This window comes from Carcharodon carcharias, chromosome 17 (genome assembly GCF_017639515.1).
Source record: "Carcharodon carcharias isolate sCarCar2 chromosome 17, sCarCar2.pri, whole genome shotgun sequence".
NCBI lineage: Eukaryota > Metazoa > Chordata > Chondrichthyes > Lamniformes > Lamnidae > Carcharodon > Carcharodon carcharias.
In genome coordinates this window covers 94,405,355-94,427,591 of record NC_054483.1, presented here as the reverse complement: position 1 = coordinate 94,427,591, position 22,237 = coordinate 94,405,355, and the positions used below count along the sequence as shown (strand labels likewise).

Below are 22,237 nucleotides of genomic sequence, written 5' to 3'. Positions count from 1 at the left end.
TTGCTCATGATTCTGGTGCACGACCCATGTGAGCAGCCTGCATGTAATGAAAGCCATGCTGCCAAACAAAATATAAATGGGAATACCATTGGAGTGTTTTGGCAATGTTTCTGTTACCTCGACCAGTACGCTGTTCTGAAGGGGCTTCACAGGATAGACACTGAGAGATTGTTTCTCTTGGCTGGGGAAATTTAGACATGGAGTACAGCCTCAGGATAAGGGGTTTATCATTTAGGACTGAGATGAAGAGTAATTTCTTCACTCAAAGGATTGTGGATCTTTGGAATTCTCTTATCCAGAGAACTGCTGATGCCCAATATTTGAGTATATGTAAGATGGACATCTATAGATTTTTGGATGCTGTGGGAATCAAGGAATATTGGGATAGTGTGGGAATGTGGATTTGAGCCATGAACCTGTAGAATGGTAGAGCAGGTTCTAAGGGTTGAATAGCCTACTTCTACTATGTCTTACGTTCACATGAATATGAAAGTGAGTGGTGTTTCTACATCATCACTTTCTTCCTGCTCTTCCACTTCTTTCCCTTCCACCACTGTTTAGTCAGTTTGCAGTTCTTGTGTATTAGAAAAGAGAAAAACACAAGGATAGAATTGTGGTGAGGGGAGGGGGAAAACAGAAGGTGCATGCTTACATCATCTGGAACTAATAAATCAGAAGAGATTGTGAGCTGAGGGGGAAATGGAATGTGAGAAGAAAGTTTGAGCATACTATCATCTTTGATGGTTTCAGTCTGCTGCCATGCCCTCGGTCATAATTGCTCCAATGGTCGAAAACCCCATCTCTTCTTGGGGCTAAGGACCTGTAGCTGTACCTCACCCCTGCCATTTATGTGCTGCTGAACCTGCTTATTTGCCACCTTGCAGGAGACAGGAAAATGTGACAAGAGAATGTGGTGCAATGTGTTTGGGTGATGTTGCTGTTGTCTGTCTAAGCTGTGAAGTATGGCTGTGAGGCTTGCAGCAGTGTGTGAGGGTTAGGTGAAAGAATGAATGTTAGCTATGACTCGTGACTGACTGTGATGGGAGTCCAATGCATTTAGCAATGTAAGACACTAGGGCACAGTTGGTGGAATGTGGCTTTTCAAGCTGCATTTATTATCCTTGACTATTCGTGTGAGCTCATTGAACTTTTTGCAGCACTGGATCTCGGTCTTCAGGGCTGGACTCCTGGCATCGATTACCACAGCTATTTGTTCTAATGGGGCTCTGAGAGTTTGGAGGGCCTGCTGGTCCCTTGCAGAATGTTATCAGACTGCTTGTGCAACACCCTATTAGATGAGCAGAAATCTCGTCTAGATAAATATTGTGAAGACTGAAGCCATTTTCTTTGGACCCCGCTACAAAATCCATTCCCTAGCTACCAGCTCCATCTCTCTTCCTGGCAACTTTCTGAGACTGAACCTTCTGTTTACAACTTTGGTGTCACATTTGACATCCTCCATCTTCGCAAATTATGTTCCATCTGTCCCAGACTGGTGCTAATGCCCAAAAAAGTGGCATCTCTTTCTGATATGACACTTTTAGCTATGCATCAATTCATCTATTCTTCTTGTCCTAATCTATTATATGGTTGGGAAAATAATTCTAGGATTATGAGTGGTGAAATAAATCAATTGATCTCCAGGTAGTTTTTCAAGACAAAAGAAATGCAACCGAAATTGCCTTTTGAAATTACAAGTTACAAGAAGCAGAGGCTTCTCAATAACAAAATAAAATAATATAATTGGCAGTTGGTTTAAGATAATTTTTCTTTATTAGAAATGCACTGGAATGTTGAGACCAAGTCATTTCTGGATTTCAGAATTTTCTGGATTACAGAATTACATCATAATGCCTACCACAAGTGTGTGAACTGGAATAAATGTAAATATTTACATGAAGCATAAAAAAGTGATAAAACATTATAAAGCGGTTTGAAAAATTGTTACCTATCCAAATACTGTATCTTCCATGATTCTGCTCCCAAAGTACTGTACTAAAATGATACCATGAGTTGCTTGAATCTGCTCAAAAGATTTCCAGATAATTGGTGTTTCCAAGCAATACATTTCTGAACTGGAGAGATTACAGTCTATTACCTGAACTATTTAAAATGCTATAATTCTTTTCAGTGTACAGTAAATGAAGGATATTTGTTGCAAACAGGTTAGAAGTGAATTATGAAGCAATTGGAAAGCAATGTGAAGTGGAATACATTGCAGAAGTAATTGAACTAGGACAAGAACTTCAAGAAAAATTTAGAAAAGAGATGGAGACGTACAATGAAAAATTGAAAAAATTGCAAAACAAAGAGGTATGTAATTACATATTAAAAATAGGGATAAATTGAATTAATAAGATGTATGTATAGGGTGAAAAAACATGATGGGCCAAATCTTCTGAGGAGTGGCAATCACTGTCGCATTGTCACTCTGCTCCTATTTTCATACCTTAAACTGGAGCTCCACATTTCTCACCCAGACTTCCAAACCGGGCCTACTGAGAAATGTGGAGCGTACCTGCTCATGGAGTCCTTTCTTCATAGCGTAGAAACATTAGGGGAAGTCAAACCATGTGCCTTTTTACAGTGCTAGCTGCCACATTCCAACCAGTTCACATGTCCCTTTGTTTAAATGCCACATTGACAAGCTATGAAGAGAAGGTAAGTGTGTAAGTGGGTGAGAGGATAGGGTGGGTCGGGGGTGGGATCGTGGGGTGGGAGGATATTTGGAGGTGGGGTATTTGGTCAGGGGGGTAGTCAGGGGCTGGGGGGTTTTGTCAGGGGGAAGGCAGGGGATTGGGAGGGTAGAAGGAGGGTGGGGGGTTAGTCGGGCAGTCGGAGGGGTGGGGGTGGTCGGTGGATAGTCAGGGGTGGGAATAATTGGGTGGTTGGGGTGTAGTCGAGGGATGGGGGTTATTTGGTGAGTCATGAGGTATAATCGGGGGGGTTGTCCAGTGTGGAGTCAGAGTGTCAGTACTATAGTTACCCAGGAGTTAGAACTGGTTTTAATCCTTTGAACTTTTCCTGGCTAACTATATTGCTAAGTGAGTCAGGACTATCTGAAGCCTCAAACTTTAAATCAGAGTTTTGGAGGGTTCCAGGCACAGGTTAATTTCCCAACGGAAGTTGAAACTTCCTGGGCAATTCCCACATGTTCAGTGCATGGAGACTTCCAAGGGTCCCCCAGCGCTTCTTCCAGGGTACCTCCAAGGTATGACCATCCAGAGACCAGAAGATCTGGGCCAATATTTTGTTTGTCTAAGGGATATATTTAATGTAATCAAATTCTTTTTTTCATCTTTGGCTGGTAGTATAATTAAGGTTTTATCCATTGCAGGCTAATAGGAAGAGTACTTGTAGCGGACTGATATCAGAATTCACAATTTTTAGCTCAATTGGTGCATTGCTATGGCTAGTTGGTATATCTAGCATTATAGAAGTAATCAAATTTGCTGTTGGCTGAAGCGAACATAATGTGGACGGATTTTCAAATTTTAACGTGCATCTTCTGACAACCTGTTTGATACCTGAGTTATTTTTTTAATTTTTGTCCTAGAAATTGCAATCTGTTTTGGAATCTACATGAGGGTGAGAGGATTGGAATTAGGGGTAGGATCCTTTTCTGCCATCATTTTGCCTTTTTCTGGTCTCTTTTGAAACATTTCATCAGGCCTTCACATTGGAGCAGGATGTCCGTGATTCTAGAAATTCTCAATATGTTTTCTAGTTTCATATGCCCTAAATCTTTGGCCATTGGACTGCATGCTGTGCTCTCAGCTCAGCCGCAGGCATGTTCTTAACCCGTACTGCAAGGCTGTGCTGTTAACTTGCACCATGATGGACATGGTCCTGTTAGTGACGACCTTGATGGGCGTCCTCAAGGGTCAAGATCCGGAGGGTCCCGGCCTGTTTTCTGGGTCCTTCTGTGTGACAGTGGCACCCTCCCCAGCCTGTGGAGATGGAGCTGATGGGGTCACAGGAAGAGGGGATTCGAATGGGCTAGACACTCCCGGAATCACCTGGGTGGATGGTCCTGGGGTGTTCAGCTCCCTGTGGGCGCCCGATGGCCCCTGGCTGACTCCTTGAAGAGAAGGGGAAACTGAAATAAGATTGAGCTGGCCTGTACCCCTCTCATGTTGACACTGTTGGAGGCCAATGATGGAGTTCAGCCCACGCAGCAGTGCAGGACAGATATACCGGACAAAGGTCTCCATGGTGACCTCGGTGTGTTAGCATGCCGGCGCTATCACCTCATACTGAAGGCAGATGTGCCTCCTTCGTGCCTTGCAATCTGAGGAGTGCAATGGACATTTCTTCCTAATGGCACCGAGCATGCCTTTGCAGCTCCAGCAACGGGAGGTGTGACATAGGCCAGAGGTTCCTCCTCTGACACAGACTGAGCAGATTTCTGGCTTCCATCAGTCCTCCGAATGCCAGAAACCTGGAAAGTCCCTGCCTCTGTCTCTTGTGGATCAGACAGTGCGATGTGCTCACCGGATTGTGACCCCAAGGGTACTCTAGAACTCGGTCCCAATGAGGTGCTTGCCTCAGCACTGGTGGAGGGTGCGAGTGAGTGCTGTGACGGGTCTTCAATTAGGTTGTCATCAGATTCTTCTTCTGAGGTGTCTTTGGACTTGAGTCGAGTACCATATACACCCATACAGGCTTGCTTTAGGAAAGGAAACTGGAAAGTTTGTAACCTTGAAACTAAGGGTGGAATCGTCCCAGAGATGCACTAAGTGCAGTAGCGGCTGGGAAAAAGGACATTTTACCCGCCAGCCACAATGGCAGCTTTTCACGCCGTATCGTCCCATTCCCAACGTGTCCCGCCTCAATAATGCAGCCTCAATAATGCACCGGATTGCTGGCAGGGTGGCCTCTGATTCGCCCAGTCCACTGTCACCTCAGGCCTTAGTAATTTGGGCACCATAATTTGAGTGTTACCTGCACGTAGTGAAGGCCTACTGCGAAGCCCTCTATTCCCGCTTTGGGCAAAGACCAGCAAACAAGGTTACCAATCCAGTATGGGAGGCAGTGGCAGCTTTGTTCAGCGCCAATGTCCTGTAAAAGAGAACAGCTACCCAGTGCCAAAATAGGATGAATGATCTCTTCAGTTTCGCTAGGGTAATTCACTCTTCCCATCACTCAACTCTCACACTCACAAACCCATCACACATCCACAGGGATTTCATTCACTGCCAGTTCAAAGGACATCAACTTCATCTGCCCTGCGGGTCGTGTCCTCATCCCACCCATGGCACCACTCATCGCCAACACATGCCAGGCATCCTTCTCATCTGGGCTGGCAAGCATCCTGCTTATGCTCTCTCCATCTGTATTCATGTAGGACAAGCTGGCACACAACAAAAAGGAGAGGTCGCAGACTGTTGTAGAAATGCCTGACATTAAGGTCCACACAGACTTTGAAAACAGAGTCATCCAACTGGCCAGTGATGATCTGGATCTTTCCTGTACTGATGGTGAGTTGGTGAGCATCCAGCAGTGCAACATCCATCAGACAACCATGCTGTGAGTCAGTTCCTTGTTCCGCAGTCCCCTGCCATGAACTAATTATATCCCCTTGCTTTCGCAGGTATATCCGGGAAGCAGCTGAGGGGGCCCACAAGCCAGGTCCTCGACTCAAGCCGGAAGACACCGTGGAAGAAGAATCTGATGACAATCTAATTGAAGACCCATCAAAGCGCTCACCCACACCCTCCATCAGTGCAGAGGCAAGCACCTCGGTGGGACCTAGTTCTGGAGTAGCCTTGGGGTCACAATCTGGTGAGCACATCGCACTGTCTGATCCACAGCAGCCGGAGGCAGGGACTTCCCAGGTTTCTGGCACTCGGAGGACTGCTGGAGGCCATAAATCTGCTGAGTCTGTGTCAGAGGAGGAGCCTCTGGCCTCCGTCATACCTCCGTTGCTGGAGCTGCAAAGGTAAGCTCGGGGCCATCAGGAAGAAAAATCAACTACACTCCTCAGATTGCAAGGCACAATGGAGGAACATCTGCCTTCAGTCTGAAGTGAAAACGCCAGCATGCCAACGCACCAAGGTCAGCACTGATAGGATGGTGGCCGTCGAGACCTTTGTCCGGTATATCTCTCCTGCACTGCAGCTTGGGCTGAACTCCATCGCTGATGCCATAGTTGGCCTCCAACAGTGTCAACATGAGAGGGGTACAGGCCAGCTTGATCTCACTTCAGCTTCCCCTTCTTTTCAAGGAGTCAACCAGGGGCCACTGGGCACCCTTAGGGAGGAGAACCAGCAGGTGAGCACTCCAGGGCTATCCACCCAGGTGACTCCGGGATTGTCTGGCCCATCCGAATCCCCTCTGTCCCTTACACCCCAGCAGCTCCAGCTCCACAGGGTGAGGAGGATGCCACTGTCACACAGCAGGACCCAGAAAGCAGGCTGGGCCCTTCCAGATCTTGACCCTCAAGAGGACGCCCGTCAAGGTCATCACTAACAGGCGTAGCAGTCAGGCTGCCTCCACTTCCGCTGTGGATGTCAGGGGTGCACCAAGACGTAGTGGCAGGGTTAGGAAGGTTCAGAAGATGTATTTGCACAGCCTGGGCACAGGTGTTACTCACTTGCACTTAATGTTCACCATTGTAAATAAACTACCAAGAATGTCTCCTTGTTACGATGAGCAGTGTTCATGCCACTCAGATGTGAAACCTTGATTCCTGCACAAGATAAAGGCAGGTGTCTCAATCCAGGGCCTGTTCACCGTGCAGTGTTTAACCTTCAGACCAAAGTGATGGTCCGACCTCAAACTCACTGGACACATCAGTGACGCCTGCTTGACAATGCTTGTCATTGCTGCCAGAATGTTGTGGGCAGGTGCCACGGATTTCTGTAATTCTCTCTGTTTGCTTTCAGCACCTTTGAGGTGAAACTGTCACCCCGTCTCCTCAGCATCTGTGACTGGTGATGCTGTGCTCCTGAAGGGGTCAGGTGTTGAAGGCTGACATCAGTCATCTCAATTTCTCTGCTCCTCTCACCCACTCTAACCTGTCTCTTTCTGAACTTGCCACACTCCGTTCTCTCAGGTCCAACCCTGAGTTTGTCATCAAACCCGCTGACAAGGGTGGTGCTGTTGTTGTCTGGTGCACTGACCTCTACCTTGTAGTGGCTGAGCAGCAACTCGCAGACGCTTTTTCCTACCTCCCCCTGGACCATGACCCCACCACTAACATCAAGCCATTGTTTCCAGGACTGTCACTGACCTCATCTCCTCTGGAGATCTTCCCTCCACAGCTTCCAACCTCATAGTCTCTCAACCTCGGACGGCCCGCTTCTACCTCCTAGCCAAAATCCACAAACAGGACTGTCCCAGCAGACTGATCGTGTCAGCCTGTTCCTGACCCACGGAACTCATTTCTTGCTATCTTGACTCCATTCTTTCTCCCCTTGTCCAGTCTCTTCCCACCTACATCCGCGCTTCCTCTCACGGCCTATATCATTTCAACAATTTCCAGTTCCCTGGCCCCAACCGCCTCCTCTTCACCATGGATGTCCAATCCCTCTACACCTCCATCCCCCACGGGGATGGTCTGATGGCTTTCCGCTTCTTCCTCAAACAGAGGCCTGAACAATCCCTATCCACCATTACTCTCCTCCGTCTGGCTGAACTTGTTCTCTCACTGAACAATTTCTCTTTAAACTCGTCTCACTTCCTCCAAATGAAATGGATACCTACGTGGGCCCCAGTTATGCCTGTCTCTTTATGGGGTATGTGGAACATTCCTTGTTCCAGTCCTACTCAGGCCCCCTCCTACAACTCTTTCTCCGGTACATCGATGACTGCTTCGGTGCTGCATCATGCTCTCGCTGGATCTGGAAAAATGTATTAATTTTGCTTCCAATTTCCACCCCTCCATCATTTTCACGTGGTCCATCACTGACACTTCCCTTCCTTTCCTTGACCTCTCAGTCTCAATTTCTGATGATAGGCTGTCCACCAATATTCATTACAAGCCTAACAACTCTCACAGCTACCTCGACTACAGCTACTCACACCCCGCATCCTGTAAGGACTCCATTCCATTCTTTCAGTTCCTCCTCCTCCGTTGCATCTGTTCTGATGATGCCACTTTCCAAAACGGTTCCTCTGACATGTCTTCCTTCTTCCTTAACCGAGATTTTCCACCCACGGTGGTTGACAGGGCCCTCAACTGTTTCCGGCCCATCTCCCACGCATCCACCCTCACACCTTCCTCTCCCTCCCAGAAGCAAGATAGGGTACCCCTTGTCCTCACTTATCACCCCACCAGCCCCCGTGTTCAAAGGATCATCCTCCGCCATTTCCGCCAACTCCAGCATGATGCCACTATCGAACACATCTTCCCTTCACTCCCCGCCGGCAGCTTTCCGCAGGGATCATTCCTTCTGGAACACCCTGGTCCACTCCTCCATCACCCCCTACACCTCAACCTCCTCCCATGGCACTTTCCCATGCAACCGCAGAAGGTGCAACACCTGCCCCTTTATTTCCCCTCTCCTCACCATCCAAGGGCCCAAACACTCCTTTCAAGTGAAGCAGCACTTCACTTGCACTTCCCCCAATTTAGTCTACTGCATTCGCTGCTCCCATTGCGGTCTCCTCTAACGAGAGACCAAACGCAGACTGGATAACCGCTTTGCGGAACGCCTTTGGTCTGTCCGCAAACATGACCCAGACCTCCCTGTCGCTTGCCATTTCAACACACTACCCTGCTCTCATGCCCACATGTCCGTCCTTGGCCTGCTGCAATGTTCCAGTGAAGCTCAACACAAACTGGAGGAACAGCACCTCATCTTCTGACTAGGCACTTTATAGTCTTCCGGACTTAATATTGAGTTCAGCAATTTCAGATCATGAACTCTCTCCTCCATCTCCATCCCCTTTCCGATCCCCCTTTTTCCAATAATTTATATTTGTTTTACAACTATATTTTTTTCTTTTACCTTCTATTTTAAAATTTACTTCAATCTATTGTTTCACCTCCACCTTTTAGCCCATTTCGATCCCTTCCCCCCACCCCACCCCACCCGCACTAGGGCCATCTGTCACTAGCTTGCTTCCCTACATACCCCCATTAGCACATACTTTAGATAATATCACCACCGTCAACATCCCTTTGTCCTTTTGTCTATGACATCTTTGGCAGTCTCTTCTTGGCCTCTACCTATCACTGGCCCCCTATCGAGCTCTCCTGTCCCATCTCCTTCTACCAGCTTATATTTCATCTCATTTCTATATATCTTAGTTCTGATGAAGAGTCATATGGCCTCGAAACGTCAACTATATTCCTCTCCACAGATGCTGTCAGACCTGCTTAGTTTTTTCAGGTATTTTGTTTTTGTTCTAGATTTCCAGCATCCACAGTATTTTGCTTTTATCTTTGACAAAGGATCAGTTGCATTTGAAGTTTCACGGGTATATCTCCATGATATACCCAGATCACGGAGTGCAAGTGAGCTGCCCTCAATCAGACAGCAGTTAGACATTCACAGAGGCAATGTGAAGATCTATGGCATGTCTTCAATGCATGTCACCATCATCCTTCTGGAACCTAGCAATGATTAGGGCCTCTGTTGCGTCTCCATGACATGGACCTGAGCACTGAGGGTATGTGCACTGCCATCAGCCACATAGGAGTCAAACGTTCACAGATGAAATTTGAGGATATCAGGACTGTCCTCACTGCATTTCCTTGTCATCCTCCATGAATCTTGCAGCTATGAGGGACTCCCAAGCATTCCTGCTGCATCTGGCCAGTGCAATAGCCTCATTGCCGGCATCCTTGCCTTCAAAGATCTCATCATCGTCATCCTCTTCGACATCCTCCTCATCGGAGGAGACGTGCAGCTCCTCCATCTCCCCCTCAGCCAAGTCTTCCCCACCGTGGCAGCGCCAGGCTGTGGACCGTGTATCTAGCGACGGTGATGCACGACACCCTCTGGGGACTGTATTACAGTGCTCCGCTGGAACTGTTGCAGCACCGGAACCTCATTTTCAATATGCCCATCATTTGCTCCACCAAAGGCCGGGTTGCAGCATGAGCCTTGTAATACCGTTGCTCTGCTGCAGTCTGACGCCACCGCATGGGCGTCATCAGCCACATCCTCTGTGGGTAGCCCTTGTCCCCGAGGAGCCAACTCTGCAGCCTCTCTGGACCCTGAAAGATGTCAGGGATCTGAGCTTGCTAAGGATGTAGGAGTCATAGATGCTCCCTGGCAATTGTGCACAGACCTGTAGGAAGTGTTTGTGGTGGTCACACACTTAACTGAATTCAGTGAGTGAAAGCCTTTGCGGTTGACATAATTAACTGCTTGTTTCCATGGAGATCGAAGCGCCACAAGTGTAGTCAATGGTACCCTGCACTGTGAAAAACCTAACTCCTACGCAAATCCCAGCACTCTTGCTTCCTGGCTTTCCTGATCCCAGGTGAAATGTGCAAAGTTCTGTGCCTTTGCGAAGATGGCGTCTGTGTCCTCCTGGATACACTTGTGCGTGAAGGCTTGTAAGATCCTGCACAGGTCAGCCTAGGAGCCCTGGAAGGAGCCACTGGCATAAAAACTGAGCATCACGGCCACTCTCACAGCCACTGACAACGGATACCCTTCATGACCCCGTGGCACCAAATCCTGCAGCAGGTTGTGTGTGACCGAACTGTTCCCTTGACATGCACAGTCTTCAGCAACACTAGTTCCTGGTCATCTGCAGGAATGACAGGCGCCGTCTGTAAACCCTGGGTTTAGTGAGGTGCCTATAAGCATAGCTTGCTGTGGATCTTCAGCTGTGTGTGCAATAGGCTCTGCCGCCCCTTCATCTTGAGGGAGGGGCTCCTTCATTTGCAGAGCTAGACGCCTCCGTGCTCTCTTCTTCTCTGGTCTCTGTAAGCCAAGAGGTATACCGCTAAATCACTGGGCTCCATGATCCTGATGTTCTCCTCCTGCAGGATCAAAGAGAGAGACAAGTGGGTTAGCATGGGTGTACTAAGAACATCTCTTGGTTAAGTCTTAAGGTCACTTCTCACATGCAGGAGAGTGCTGGCCACCAACTGAACAGCCAGTGTGTAGTGCGCTCATTGGCTACCTGAAACCCCATCCACCCCTGCCCCATTCCACTTGACCAATGGATGGCAATTTTGGCCATTGGACTGCACGCTGTGCTGTCAGCTCAGCAGGTATGCTCCTAACCTGCACTGCAAGGCTGTGCTGTTAACTTGAATCATAACGGATACGGTCCAAACCTTAATAGAGATATTGCCAGGAGCTGTGTGCACCTCCACCAGTGACTGCACCATGGCACCTTTCACAAGATTGTGCAAATTGCTCAGTTGGCCAATTGCTCTGCTGCCCCTGAAAATGCGCATTAGTTTGCTGTCTGTGCCCGAGTGGTGAAAGGTGCTGGAGCATTTGGTGGCACTTTCATGCTTTTGCATTGCTCGAGTGAGCAGAAAAGCTTCAGAGGCCTGACTCCAAGCATGTCAATGGAGCTGCAGCTGAACTGTTTCAGCTGTGGAAGAATGCTCACTTTTGACAAGCTTTTCCAAGTGTGTGGCTGCTTCCCTTGCCCCCTACCCCCACCCTCCAGCATGTGCTTGAGTATTTTCTTCAGTCTGTCTGTGCTGCCTTGCTCCCCCCACCCCGGCATGTGCTTGAGAATTCCTTTCAGTCTGTGTTGCCTTGCCCCCCCGCCATCTGGCCTGATCCACACTGGAGTCCTTGCCCCAGCGCTGAAGTGGAAGCCAGCTGGGAAAAAGCAACTTGCCTGTGCCCCCACAAATGCATGGCACCTCTTCCTTGATGTCCTACGAGTGATACTCGCAAGTGCTGCGTAAGTTTGTATGCACTCACCTCCAAGTTCCCTTCGAAGTTCAGGTCATTAGGGACACACCTTTTAAAAGCAGTCCTGATGCACACCGTTCTGAAGTCATGCCAGCGTGGGCAGTAACTTTGATATGGGGGGATGATTCTGACTGGCAGGGATTATAATTAGATGCAAATGTATTAAAATGACATTCCTGACGTGTGGTGACAGGAAAGGCAGCCTGCCATGGAGTAGACGATCGCTAACTGGTTTCATGACAGAGTAAAACCGATTTTTGGCTTTCTAGCCATATTTTCCGCTCCACCACTGCCATGACACCCGATGCCAATGGGGCTGGAAAATTCCAACCTAAGTTTCCATCATAATATTAGTTAACTGGTGCTTCATTGTCTGATATGGTCGATCACCACAAAGCAGATAATGAGATAATTACATCTTCATTTATAAGACAAACTAAACCCCAGCTTATTTTTGAATATTAATAGGATAGCAAAGAAAGAAGACCTCTGGAAGATGATGAACCGGGCAGTGAATATACTGATGATGACCCAGGAAAGCCTCCAAAGCTTTCTACTCCAACTGACCGAGAAAAAATGGAAGATATGGCAAGAAAAAGAAGCACATGGATTCGGAGGCAACGAATGAAACCTATTCTGATTCCTAAATTATCACAGACTGTGGATGTAACACCAATCTCAGAGTGCTCTGGGTATTAGTTATAGCTGCATACTCTTAATTAATGCACAGTTTTTTGACCGTTTGATTACATAGCAAATTGGTTACTAAAATATTTGAAATTTAAGCAATTTGTATATCAGCTTATTTTAAAAAGTTCAACCTTCACAGCATATGCTAAATGATAATCGGGCTGATGTTCCTCCCTTTCGGTGTCTGAATAAAACTCTGCTCCAAGCTCAAAAGAGTAAAAAAGAGTGGAGACCAGCTCATTCAAGCCTGGCCTCTTTACGTTGCCGCAGCATTTCTGGAACTTTTCTCAATGATTGTTCTTGAGCATGTGTATCCCGTAGATACAGGGCCCTTGAGAGTAATGAGGCAGAAAATGATGCAGGTTTAGTGCCTCTCTGGCTTGAACTGCGGCAATCCATGTGGTGCACTTAAGCAGTGAGTTGTAGGAGTTTGATTCAGCAACAGTGAAGGAACAATAATATATTTGAGTGACTTTAGAGGGGGGCAGTGGTGGTGGTGAACGTTTTGTTGGCGGTGTTTCCATACACTGCCCTTTTTCTGCTAGGTGGTAGAGGCTGCAAGTTTGAAGATACTGTCAAAGAAGCGTTGGTAATTTGCTGCAGTTGAACCTTGTACTTGGTGCACACTGCAGCCATGGTGTGCCTATGGTGAAAGTAGTAAAGGTTTAAGGTGGTGAATGGGGTGTCAATCAATTAAGTCTCTTTGTCCTGGATAGTCTCTTGCTTGTTGAGTGGTGTTTGAGTAGCATCCATCTAATTTAAGTGGAGCGTATTCTATCACACTCCTGACACGTACCTTGTAGATGCTGCTTAAAATTGGACCACGCTTTTGGTCACCTGTTCTAGTATCATATGGGTTCAATGTCAAATTTTGTCTGTTAAGCTTCTGTGAAGTGCTTGGGACATTTAACTACATTTATGTAGTTTAACTACGTTAAATGTACTACATAAATGCATGTTGTAATGAAATCTGAAAAAGTATCAGCATCTAAATCATTGGGAGTAATTTGATGTGTATTAAAAATCAAGGGAAGTTGATGTTCTTGGTCCCAGTGATTATGAAATAGGGCCTGAATGTGGTGAGCTTTGCCTGAGTATTGACGACACTTGATTAGTGCATTTTAAATATCTAAATTTAGCTAATTACCTTAGCCTGATATTGGGCTGCCACTAGAATTGGCTAAAGTCAGTGATGAGAAGTCACGTAAAGATATATAGGCACCAATTCTAAAGGGAAGGGAGGCAAGAGCTGTGCATGAGTGTCAAAGTTGACAGCACACCCAAGAAAAACTGCCGCTGCATTGGATCTGTTTGAACTTTGTTTACACATTTTGTTTTGTTCCGTATATACATATATAAAAGAATAAAATCCAATCAATTACAATTGGGCCATTAACTTATGACATGAACAAATGTAAAATAGTAACATTCTGACAATTGTGAAATATGAAAAGTGAACAGTATGGTAACATTCTTGGCTCTGGCTTAATTAAAACTGCTCGTTTTAATTGCTCCCACTAACCTAGTTTTTGCTAGGTTTGGGGAAGTTAAACTCAGGGATGGTACAGTTAGTAGTAGCCTTGGCACTGGCTTTCTGTGATGGACAGTAGCTGTGTGAGTGGCCCTTTAAGGGCTGTTAACAAGAATCTTGGGTAAACATAAAATTGGATGCTTACATTTACGGAGAAAGATTTTGTTCCCTTTTTTAAAAAAAACATTTTGCATATATGTATTATCTTCAAAGGCTATTAAAAATGGTATGAAGGCAGAAAATGGAATCTACGTAGAAGGAAATAACTTGCAATTAAATAGGTCTTTCACATTATTTGGATGTCTTAAAGTACTTCAGAACTAATGAATTCATTTCTATAGTATTATTTTGTAAACAAAACCAGCAACAATTTTAAACACAGCAAAGTTTCACAAATGAAATACATAATCAAGTTATCTTTTTTGCCTTGAGACCTGATAGAAGGGACCTTTCTTTAACATTATGTCTGAAACATGTTGCATCCATTAAGATAGTGTTTATCAGTACTGTTAGCCCAGTGATGGAGTGGACTGATGACTGGTCTGCATTAGGTGGGAGGAAGAAGATTCCCCTGCTCACCTCACCAGAAGAGGGCAGTGTACCTTGCAGGAGGTGGCAGTCAGGTTCTTTTTTCATTCATTCATGGGATGTACACATCGCTGGCTAGGCAAACATTTATTGCCCATCCCTAATTTCCCTTGAGGTGGTGAGCTGCCTTCTTAAACCGCTGCAGTCCACGTGCTGTAGGTACACCCACAGTGCTGTTAGGGAAGGAGTTCCAGGATTTTGACCCATTGACAGTGAAGGAATGGCGATATATTTCCAAGTTAGGATGGTGAGTGACTTGGAAGGGAACTTCCAGGTGGTGACGTTCCCATGTATCTGGTACCCTTGTCCTTCCAGATGGTGGCGGTAATGGGTTTAGAAGGTGGTGTCTAATGAGCCTTGGTGAGTTCCTGCAGTGCATCTTGTAGATGGTACACACTGCTGCCACTGTTCGTCGAAAGTCGAGTGAGTGAATGTTTGTGGATGGGGTGCCAATCAAGCGGGCTGCTTTGTCCTGGATGGTATCAAGCGTCTCGAGTGTTTTTGGAGGTGCACTCATCCAGGCAAGTGGAGAGTATTCCATCACATTCCTGACTTGTGCATTATAGATGGTAGACAGGCTTTGGGGAGTGAGAAGATGAATTACTCTTGCAGGATTTCAAGCATCTGACCTGCTCTTGTAGCCATAGTATTTATATGGCTAGTCCAGTTCAGTCTCTGGTCAACGGTACCCACTGCTGTTATGACCGGGATGGGAGGAGTGTGCGAATTATCAAGCCCAACTGCTCCCCAGGCCTTATCATTAATTTAACTGTTTAATTTTCTCACCGAAATGGCCAGCTGTGTAGCTAATACATTTAATACCTAGAAGAAAAGAGGCTCTGATCAAGCTTTTTCAAAAAAACTCATTGATTAATTTATTTTGAAACAAACTTCTTTTAACAAGTTGCAAGTGCTGGTTAATGCACAATAGTAATTGGGATGTATTACTATCTAGTTGTTCCTAAAGAATTCCCCTAGCGCACACAATCAAGCAGAGGACAAACAGATAATGTTTCTGCAGCATTGGGCTTTGGAGGATGGGTGTCGTAAAATAAAAGATAAAGTCCACAGGGCCTCTATGCTGTCGACCTGGAGTTCCCTCATGTGAAGAAGGGTCGCTGCTCCCAGTGATTGTCTCAGATATTCTCACCAATTGGTCTCAGCTTTGCAGGTTCAAATGCAGGCTGGTTACACTCAGATGAGGGTTCTCTGGCCACAGGTTGATAGCCACACACAACTTTAGGCAAGGTAGAGAGATGGAGCCAGCTAGGGTAGCCTTCCTTCCTTAGCCTGTTCCCCAACAAGACAAAGCAAAACTACAGGTTCAAACTCAAAGTTTGCCTCCATCATGTGATTTTGTCTTTTTGTCTTCCAGCTTTTCATTAATTAAAGACCTTTGCAGTTCAAAACAAACAGCTAACTCCTTCTCATGTACCATATAGATCAGGTGATTTCTTGGAAGAGGCCTGCTTGTTGACAGTTCCAATATGAACTTGCTACCTTTTTGAAAAAATAGGTCCCAGATTAGCATCCAAATATCCAGATCATGCCATGTCCTTGCATTTTGTAGAAGAAAAATTCAGTCTTGAGAGATATTGGATTCCATCCAATGATTCCCCACTGCATGCATTGTTTGCAAAACCTAGGAACAGATGCAGTATTTGAGGATCCTACCAATGTAAGCATATTCAACACTTCCATTTGAGGTGTATGCATGTCATAAAGTGTAGCTGGCTGTAGTAACCCCTGAGTGGCTGTAGCTAAGAGAAGGTGGATTTGTGACCCCTCCAAGCCATGGAGAGAGATCAGGAAAGTTGAACGTGCAAGGCTGGGAGGTGGGCAGGACACACACAGTCATTGCAAGCTGGAAGTATTGTATATCAGGAGATTTAAGGGCTGAATATCATTTTAAGTTAAGATCCTGAGATTCTTGCTGGATATGTTTTCAATTTTGGTGTGCTCCAATGCAAAACACGTCATGCACTTAACTCACGAGGCCATATCCACAGTGGTTTCTCAGGAAGCTTTTTTTCCCATCTGAATTTCACTGCGGAGCATTTATTTACCTAAGGAGTCTGTTATCGAGCTACGTCACCTGTTACAGCCACATCTCAAGCCTCGTACCAGGGCATGGTCAGCTCAGTGTGTGGCTGCCAAGCTCTCTGTGGCCCTCAGCTTGCAGGATACAGCAGGGGTTAATAATGATAATAAATCTTAGTTTATAGTACACCGAGATCATAGAGGTCATCAACGAGACCTTCGAGGCTGTCTACATCAGAAGGAATGCCTACGTCTCTCTCCCTAAGGACAGATGAAAAAGAAAGATAACAGAGAACTAATCTCCTCCAACTTGTAGGATGCCATATACAGCATCCACATGGTCTTGAGTGCTCTCTATCACCAGCCTGGTATCTTTATCTATTGTAAGGCATTCTGGTCCCTCAAAATACAGGTAGTTTCCAATCACAGGCAGTGCATCTAGCATGTCTATTCTCAGTATCTTGACAGCATCCTGCACTAGTCCTCTGTGCTGCTTTTATCCCAACCAGGCCAGCATGTTACATGCCGGTGACTGAGTGGCAAGGGCTAACTCTCTGTACATGGCAGGAACCCTTGGCCAGTTGCAGAGCAGACTTACAATGAAAGCCATGCATCCACCAGATATGTGATCCAACAAACAATTGGTGTAATCAAGCAACGCTTATGCTCCCTGAAGGCATCAAAGGTTCAGATCTTTACAAAACTGTAATTCTTAAAAAGGCCCTTAAAAATACAGGACTTAAAATTCCAGTGGAGACCATGTGATTTTCTGCTCACAGTCATTTCCACTTCCATATCACCCTATTTATACTGTCTCTCCAAATGCCACTGCAAGTGGAAGGGCAGCCTTTCACCCACTCCCCCCACATCAAGTGGGACAGATCCCGGGCTACTTCAGAAATTACACTCAGAACAGGTTGAGTGTCGCACTGTTGCCAACTGAGATTTACTGATGTTCCAGGTGACACCCTATCATTTTTGCGGACAAAGGTTATGTCCTGATAGGTTACAAAATAGCTTAAGATTTCAATTACTTTTATTTTGTTGCATTGTCCTGGGCTATTTCCCCTAGCATGTAAATGAATTAATTGGAATAATTTTGCCAGAATCAGGGAGCACCACAAGCCTTCACTTAAAGCCTTCTCCATCATACTTCCACTGTTGGAGGTTGCAATTTAGAATTTTAAGTGCAAAGCTTCAATCACATTTGCATATTTGATACGGTTACAGTTGTACAGTGATTATATTAATGGTCAAGTAATCCAGAAATCTGAACTAATGACCGAGGGACCATGGCACCTGAGGAATTTAAATTCAGTTAATTAAATCTGCAATGAAAAATAATATCAGTAACTGTGATCACCAGCGACTGGAGTGTCATAAAAACTCAACTGGTTTGCTGGTGGTCTTTCGGGAAGGAAATGTGCGGTCCTTAGTGGTCTAGCCTATATGTGATCTGGACCCACAGAAATCTGGTTGACTTTTAAATGAAATGCCCTCTGAAATGACCAAACCAGTCAGTTGCATTCATCACCACCTTCACAAGGATGGGCAATAAATGCTGACTTTGCCAGTGATGCCCACTTCCCATGAGTAAACAAGATGTTATTATTTATTAGCAACAAAAACTTAGAGAGTGCAAAATTTGCCTCCAACGGCACCATGAAGTCAGTCACCCTCCTGGAGCTGCACACTGTGCTCTCGCCACTTCTAGCATGACCCGTTAGTGTACCACCTTGAGAAGGGCACTCAAATGGGCATCCCGTGTGAGCCCAGGAAGCAACTGAATGCGTTGAAATGATGCTATGCAGCCCTTCACACAGGCCCATTTACTAAATTTGCATATTGCTCACGGAAGATCCAGCATTCAGCTGCAAGATGAGCACAGTATTAGCATTTCTTAAAGAGCCAGGCACTCAATTTGCAAGTAAGGTAATTTTTGTACAAAAGCAATATACTGCAGAAAGTGGAAATCTGCAATAAAAACGGAAAATGCTGGAAATGCTTAGCAGCTCTGGCAGCATCTGTGGAGAGAGAAACAGTTAATATTTCAGGTCAAGGACCATTCTTCAGGAGGTAATTTTTGTTTCTTCTTGTCCTTCAGAGAGAGGGATGAAAGTCAGTGATTGTATAGTACTATGTTTACATAGCTGAAGACAGCGAAGGCTGTGAAGCAGGCAGCATTGGGAGGTGTTTGAGGGTGAAGTAGAGTATTGGGATGTTGGGCCTAAGCCCTGATGCCTGGGGTGAATGATGGGGGTTTGGTACATTGAGCAGCATGAGAGGCTGGTGTTGTACTGGGGAGGAAATGTTACGTAAAAGTTCTTCCTTGATCACATAAGTGAGCTCATTAGATTTCTTGTGACTTTCTTGCCAGGTCCTTGAATCCAGGGATCAGGAATTGAGCTCCTTGTCCACTTGGTCCCAAAATCTCCTTGTGAGGGTGTTCCTTGAGGGCCTCTTGCACCCGCTCCCACCAGACTTCACCACAGAACCACAAGGTCTGTCCTCCTGTCCACCTCTACCACTAATGTTTCCAGTGCCCCTTCTGTGACCTTGGAGCACCCTTCTGGTTTCCATTTTCCCTGTCTTGAATTGCAGCAATAATATTTATTCAGCAGCAGCTTGCTGTTATTCAGTTTGACTTTCCTCTAAGAGGGACAGATTGCCTTTAAGACTGCACGAACGCTTTTATAATGATCTCCATAGAGGCGAATGTAATTAAAGCCTGTCCAGTTCAAATTTCCTGGCTTCCTTTCTCTTTGTAATTAAAGGCTTTTCCTTTCCTCTTTTTGAAATTCTCTGTCTTTCTGTCTTTCATCCCTTTGGAATTCTGATTCAATTTTTCATATTTCCCTTTTTTTTGCTTTTTCCTCTCTTTCAAGTTTTTGCTTTTTTTGTATTCCAAGCTGCCTCATTTGCAATTGAATCCTAGCCACCTCAATCTGCATTTTATCTGCATTACTTTTTCCTTCCTCAATGTTCAGCTGTTGAGCCAATACCTCAACTATTTCTGCTTTTGTACCACCTACTTTTAACTCTTTCCAATTTTTCTGTGATCACCTTCAAATTAACCTTTGTGAACTGTTGCAGTGCAACTCAAAGACAAACCTTTGTGAGCAAAAAAATAAAAAACAAAAATAAAAACAAAAAACTGCGAATGCTGGAAATCCAAAGCAAAAACAGAATTACCTGGAAAAACTCAGCAGGTTTGGCAGCATCGGCGGAGAAGAACAAAAAAAGGACTCAAAACGTCAACTTTGTTCTTCTCCGCCGATGCTGCCAGACCTGCTGAGTTTTTCCAGGTAATTCTGTTTTTGTCTTTGTGAGCAAAACTTCAACAATAGACAAAGCCATTTTTAATTTTTCAGTAAATATAGATATACTATGAAATCTTGTTTGTTTGAACTTTAGCAAATCTCACTGTATCCATCTCAGCCTGTGGATTTGAAGCCTGCAAAGAGCCATCGGTTTTGCTATAATCTCCGTATAGACCAATAGCTTTTGAAATGAGATTTGAAGTTCCAGTTACTAGCTGAAAGAATGACACAGCAAGACTTAAATTTTAAAACTTTTACTGTAACAAATTACTTAATTATTCATCAAACATTATTTTCCTTTTGTAGGCAACTTATACTTTAAACTACAGAAAATGACTTTCCCCTTGTATACTTATTACACATCGCACTTTCCACAGAATTACAGTCCTTATAGCAAGCAGTCCACAGTTACTCCCAGCTTCAAATGGGTCCCCATATTCCTGCTTCACGGATAGTAACTTTGAGTGATTGTCTTCAGGTGCTTTCCTCCATTTTCAGAGAGTTCCTTAAATCCACCACCAGCAGTAAAGCCTGTTCCCGTGATTCTTCTGGTCAAGTCTCCTGAATCCTTAGAAGGCCACAGGTGTGTCTCTTCAACTAGAGATCACTTCCCTCCTGCATCTGTTTGCAATAACTCACAAAGCCAAGCAGTCTTTTCTCTCTGCTGACTACACAGAATGTCTTTGGTCTGTCCGTGTTATTCATTAATTTGTAGGGAAGCCTGTAACCTGATCTCAAAAATGACTTCTTCTGTCCTCTTCTCCATGCAATGTCAAACATATTAGAATTATATCTAAGTAGAAATGCAAAATAACTCCTTGAGAATCAAATTGTCTTTCATTTTAGAAGTATATGGACCGTTTATAGCACAACCCAATACCTACAATGCCTTTCTGGAATTTTGGGACTCCTAGTCAACTCATTGTAAACTCAGAGACTGCTGCCACTGTCTATAAGCATAAATACCTGACACCGTCTTCTCAGTAAAACAATCTTAAGCTTTCCTTTGCTCTTTAACAATCAAACCACCTAGGTGTACTGCCAAGCAGGTGTCAGAATAAGTCACATGACCCCCTTCATTGACCCAAAATTTAAAGCTACAATCCAAAAATATAATAATCTGAGAAAGCTCATAATTGTAATACTTTTGGCACATATTGTAATACTATCTGCACAACGGTGCTGAGCTCCCTGATGAGTGTGCAGAGGCAGCCAGCAGCACTCAGCTGCTTTGTCAAAGGCAGTTAGCAGGTAAATGAAATGACAACACCAAATTTGCATCTTTCCCACTTCCATTGGAACCAGTGTGAGCAGATGACAAATCTCAAGCCCCGCACCCAGATAACAGTGCAATCCAATTTTAAGCCGAGGGACACACACTACGATAATAACATGTTAAATGCTATTTTTCAATTTCATGCAGAATTAAAAGACTTTACTTGAATGCATAAAATCAAATTTGGTGTTAAGTATCTACCAGTGACAGAAGCTTTTAATGTGCAAATAATTATTATTACACTAGTTGCTATTCTTCTTCTATCTAATTTTAGGGGTGAAATGGAAAGAAGGATGGAAGTACAAGACCATAAGTTCTTCATTAGTATTTTCTACAATGACAAACTCGTTTCATCCACTGTTACCTCACAGCTACAATCGGATTTCAATGTACAATTTAGACAAATATTCAACATTCAGATAATTCACAAACCTGAAAGCATCAGATTTGAGGTAACTATTATTGATTCAAACTGTTAATACTCTTCAGTTTCATTTAAGATCATTTTGAGCTGTTCATGCTGTTCAACACCTAATTATTTGGAGTTATTTCTATTGGCTAGTTTGAGGCAATAATAAATTAATTGATTCTATAAGTAGTATGAGGAGCCATTCTTCGACTTTTTCCCCTGTGACAGTTGTATAAATTAAGCTCATGTAATAGCAAGAGATTAATCTTCAACAATGAGTGTCCGGTAGAGTGTGAAAACTCTAGAGAGTACAATATTGAGTTTAGTCTCAGCAGGTGTTCAATCATAATACAGTAAGCCTAAAATTATGTTTGAGAGTACAGATCATTAAATTGTTATAATTAATTTAGTTAAACATTTTAGAGGCATCAGTTAGTTTGAGGAACAGCTACGGCCTAAGATGCACAATACCTCCACAGGATGCTTTGTCTCTCTTGAATGACTGTGACTGGCATTTTGCTCGATGCTCCACCGCCATAA

General features: G+C 44.7%; 1 protein-coding gene across 1 annotated transcript in view; it reads left to right on the top strand.

The window, feature by feature from the left end:
- LOC121289681 (protein CC2D2B-like) overlaps positions 1–22,237 on the top strand; it is a 365,202-nt gene that overhangs the window by 54,720 nt on the left and 288,245 nt on the right. Inside the window, exons 7-9 of the mRNA XM_041209305.1 lie at positions 2,166–2,313; positions 12,312–12,535; positions 21,563–21,740. Of these exons, the coding sequence (XP_041065239.1) occupies positions 2,166–2,313; positions 12,312–12,535; positions 21,563–21,740 (550 nt within the window). The remainder of the gene's footprint in view (positions 1–2,165; positions 2,314–12,311; positions 12,536–21,562; positions 21,741–22,237) is intronic.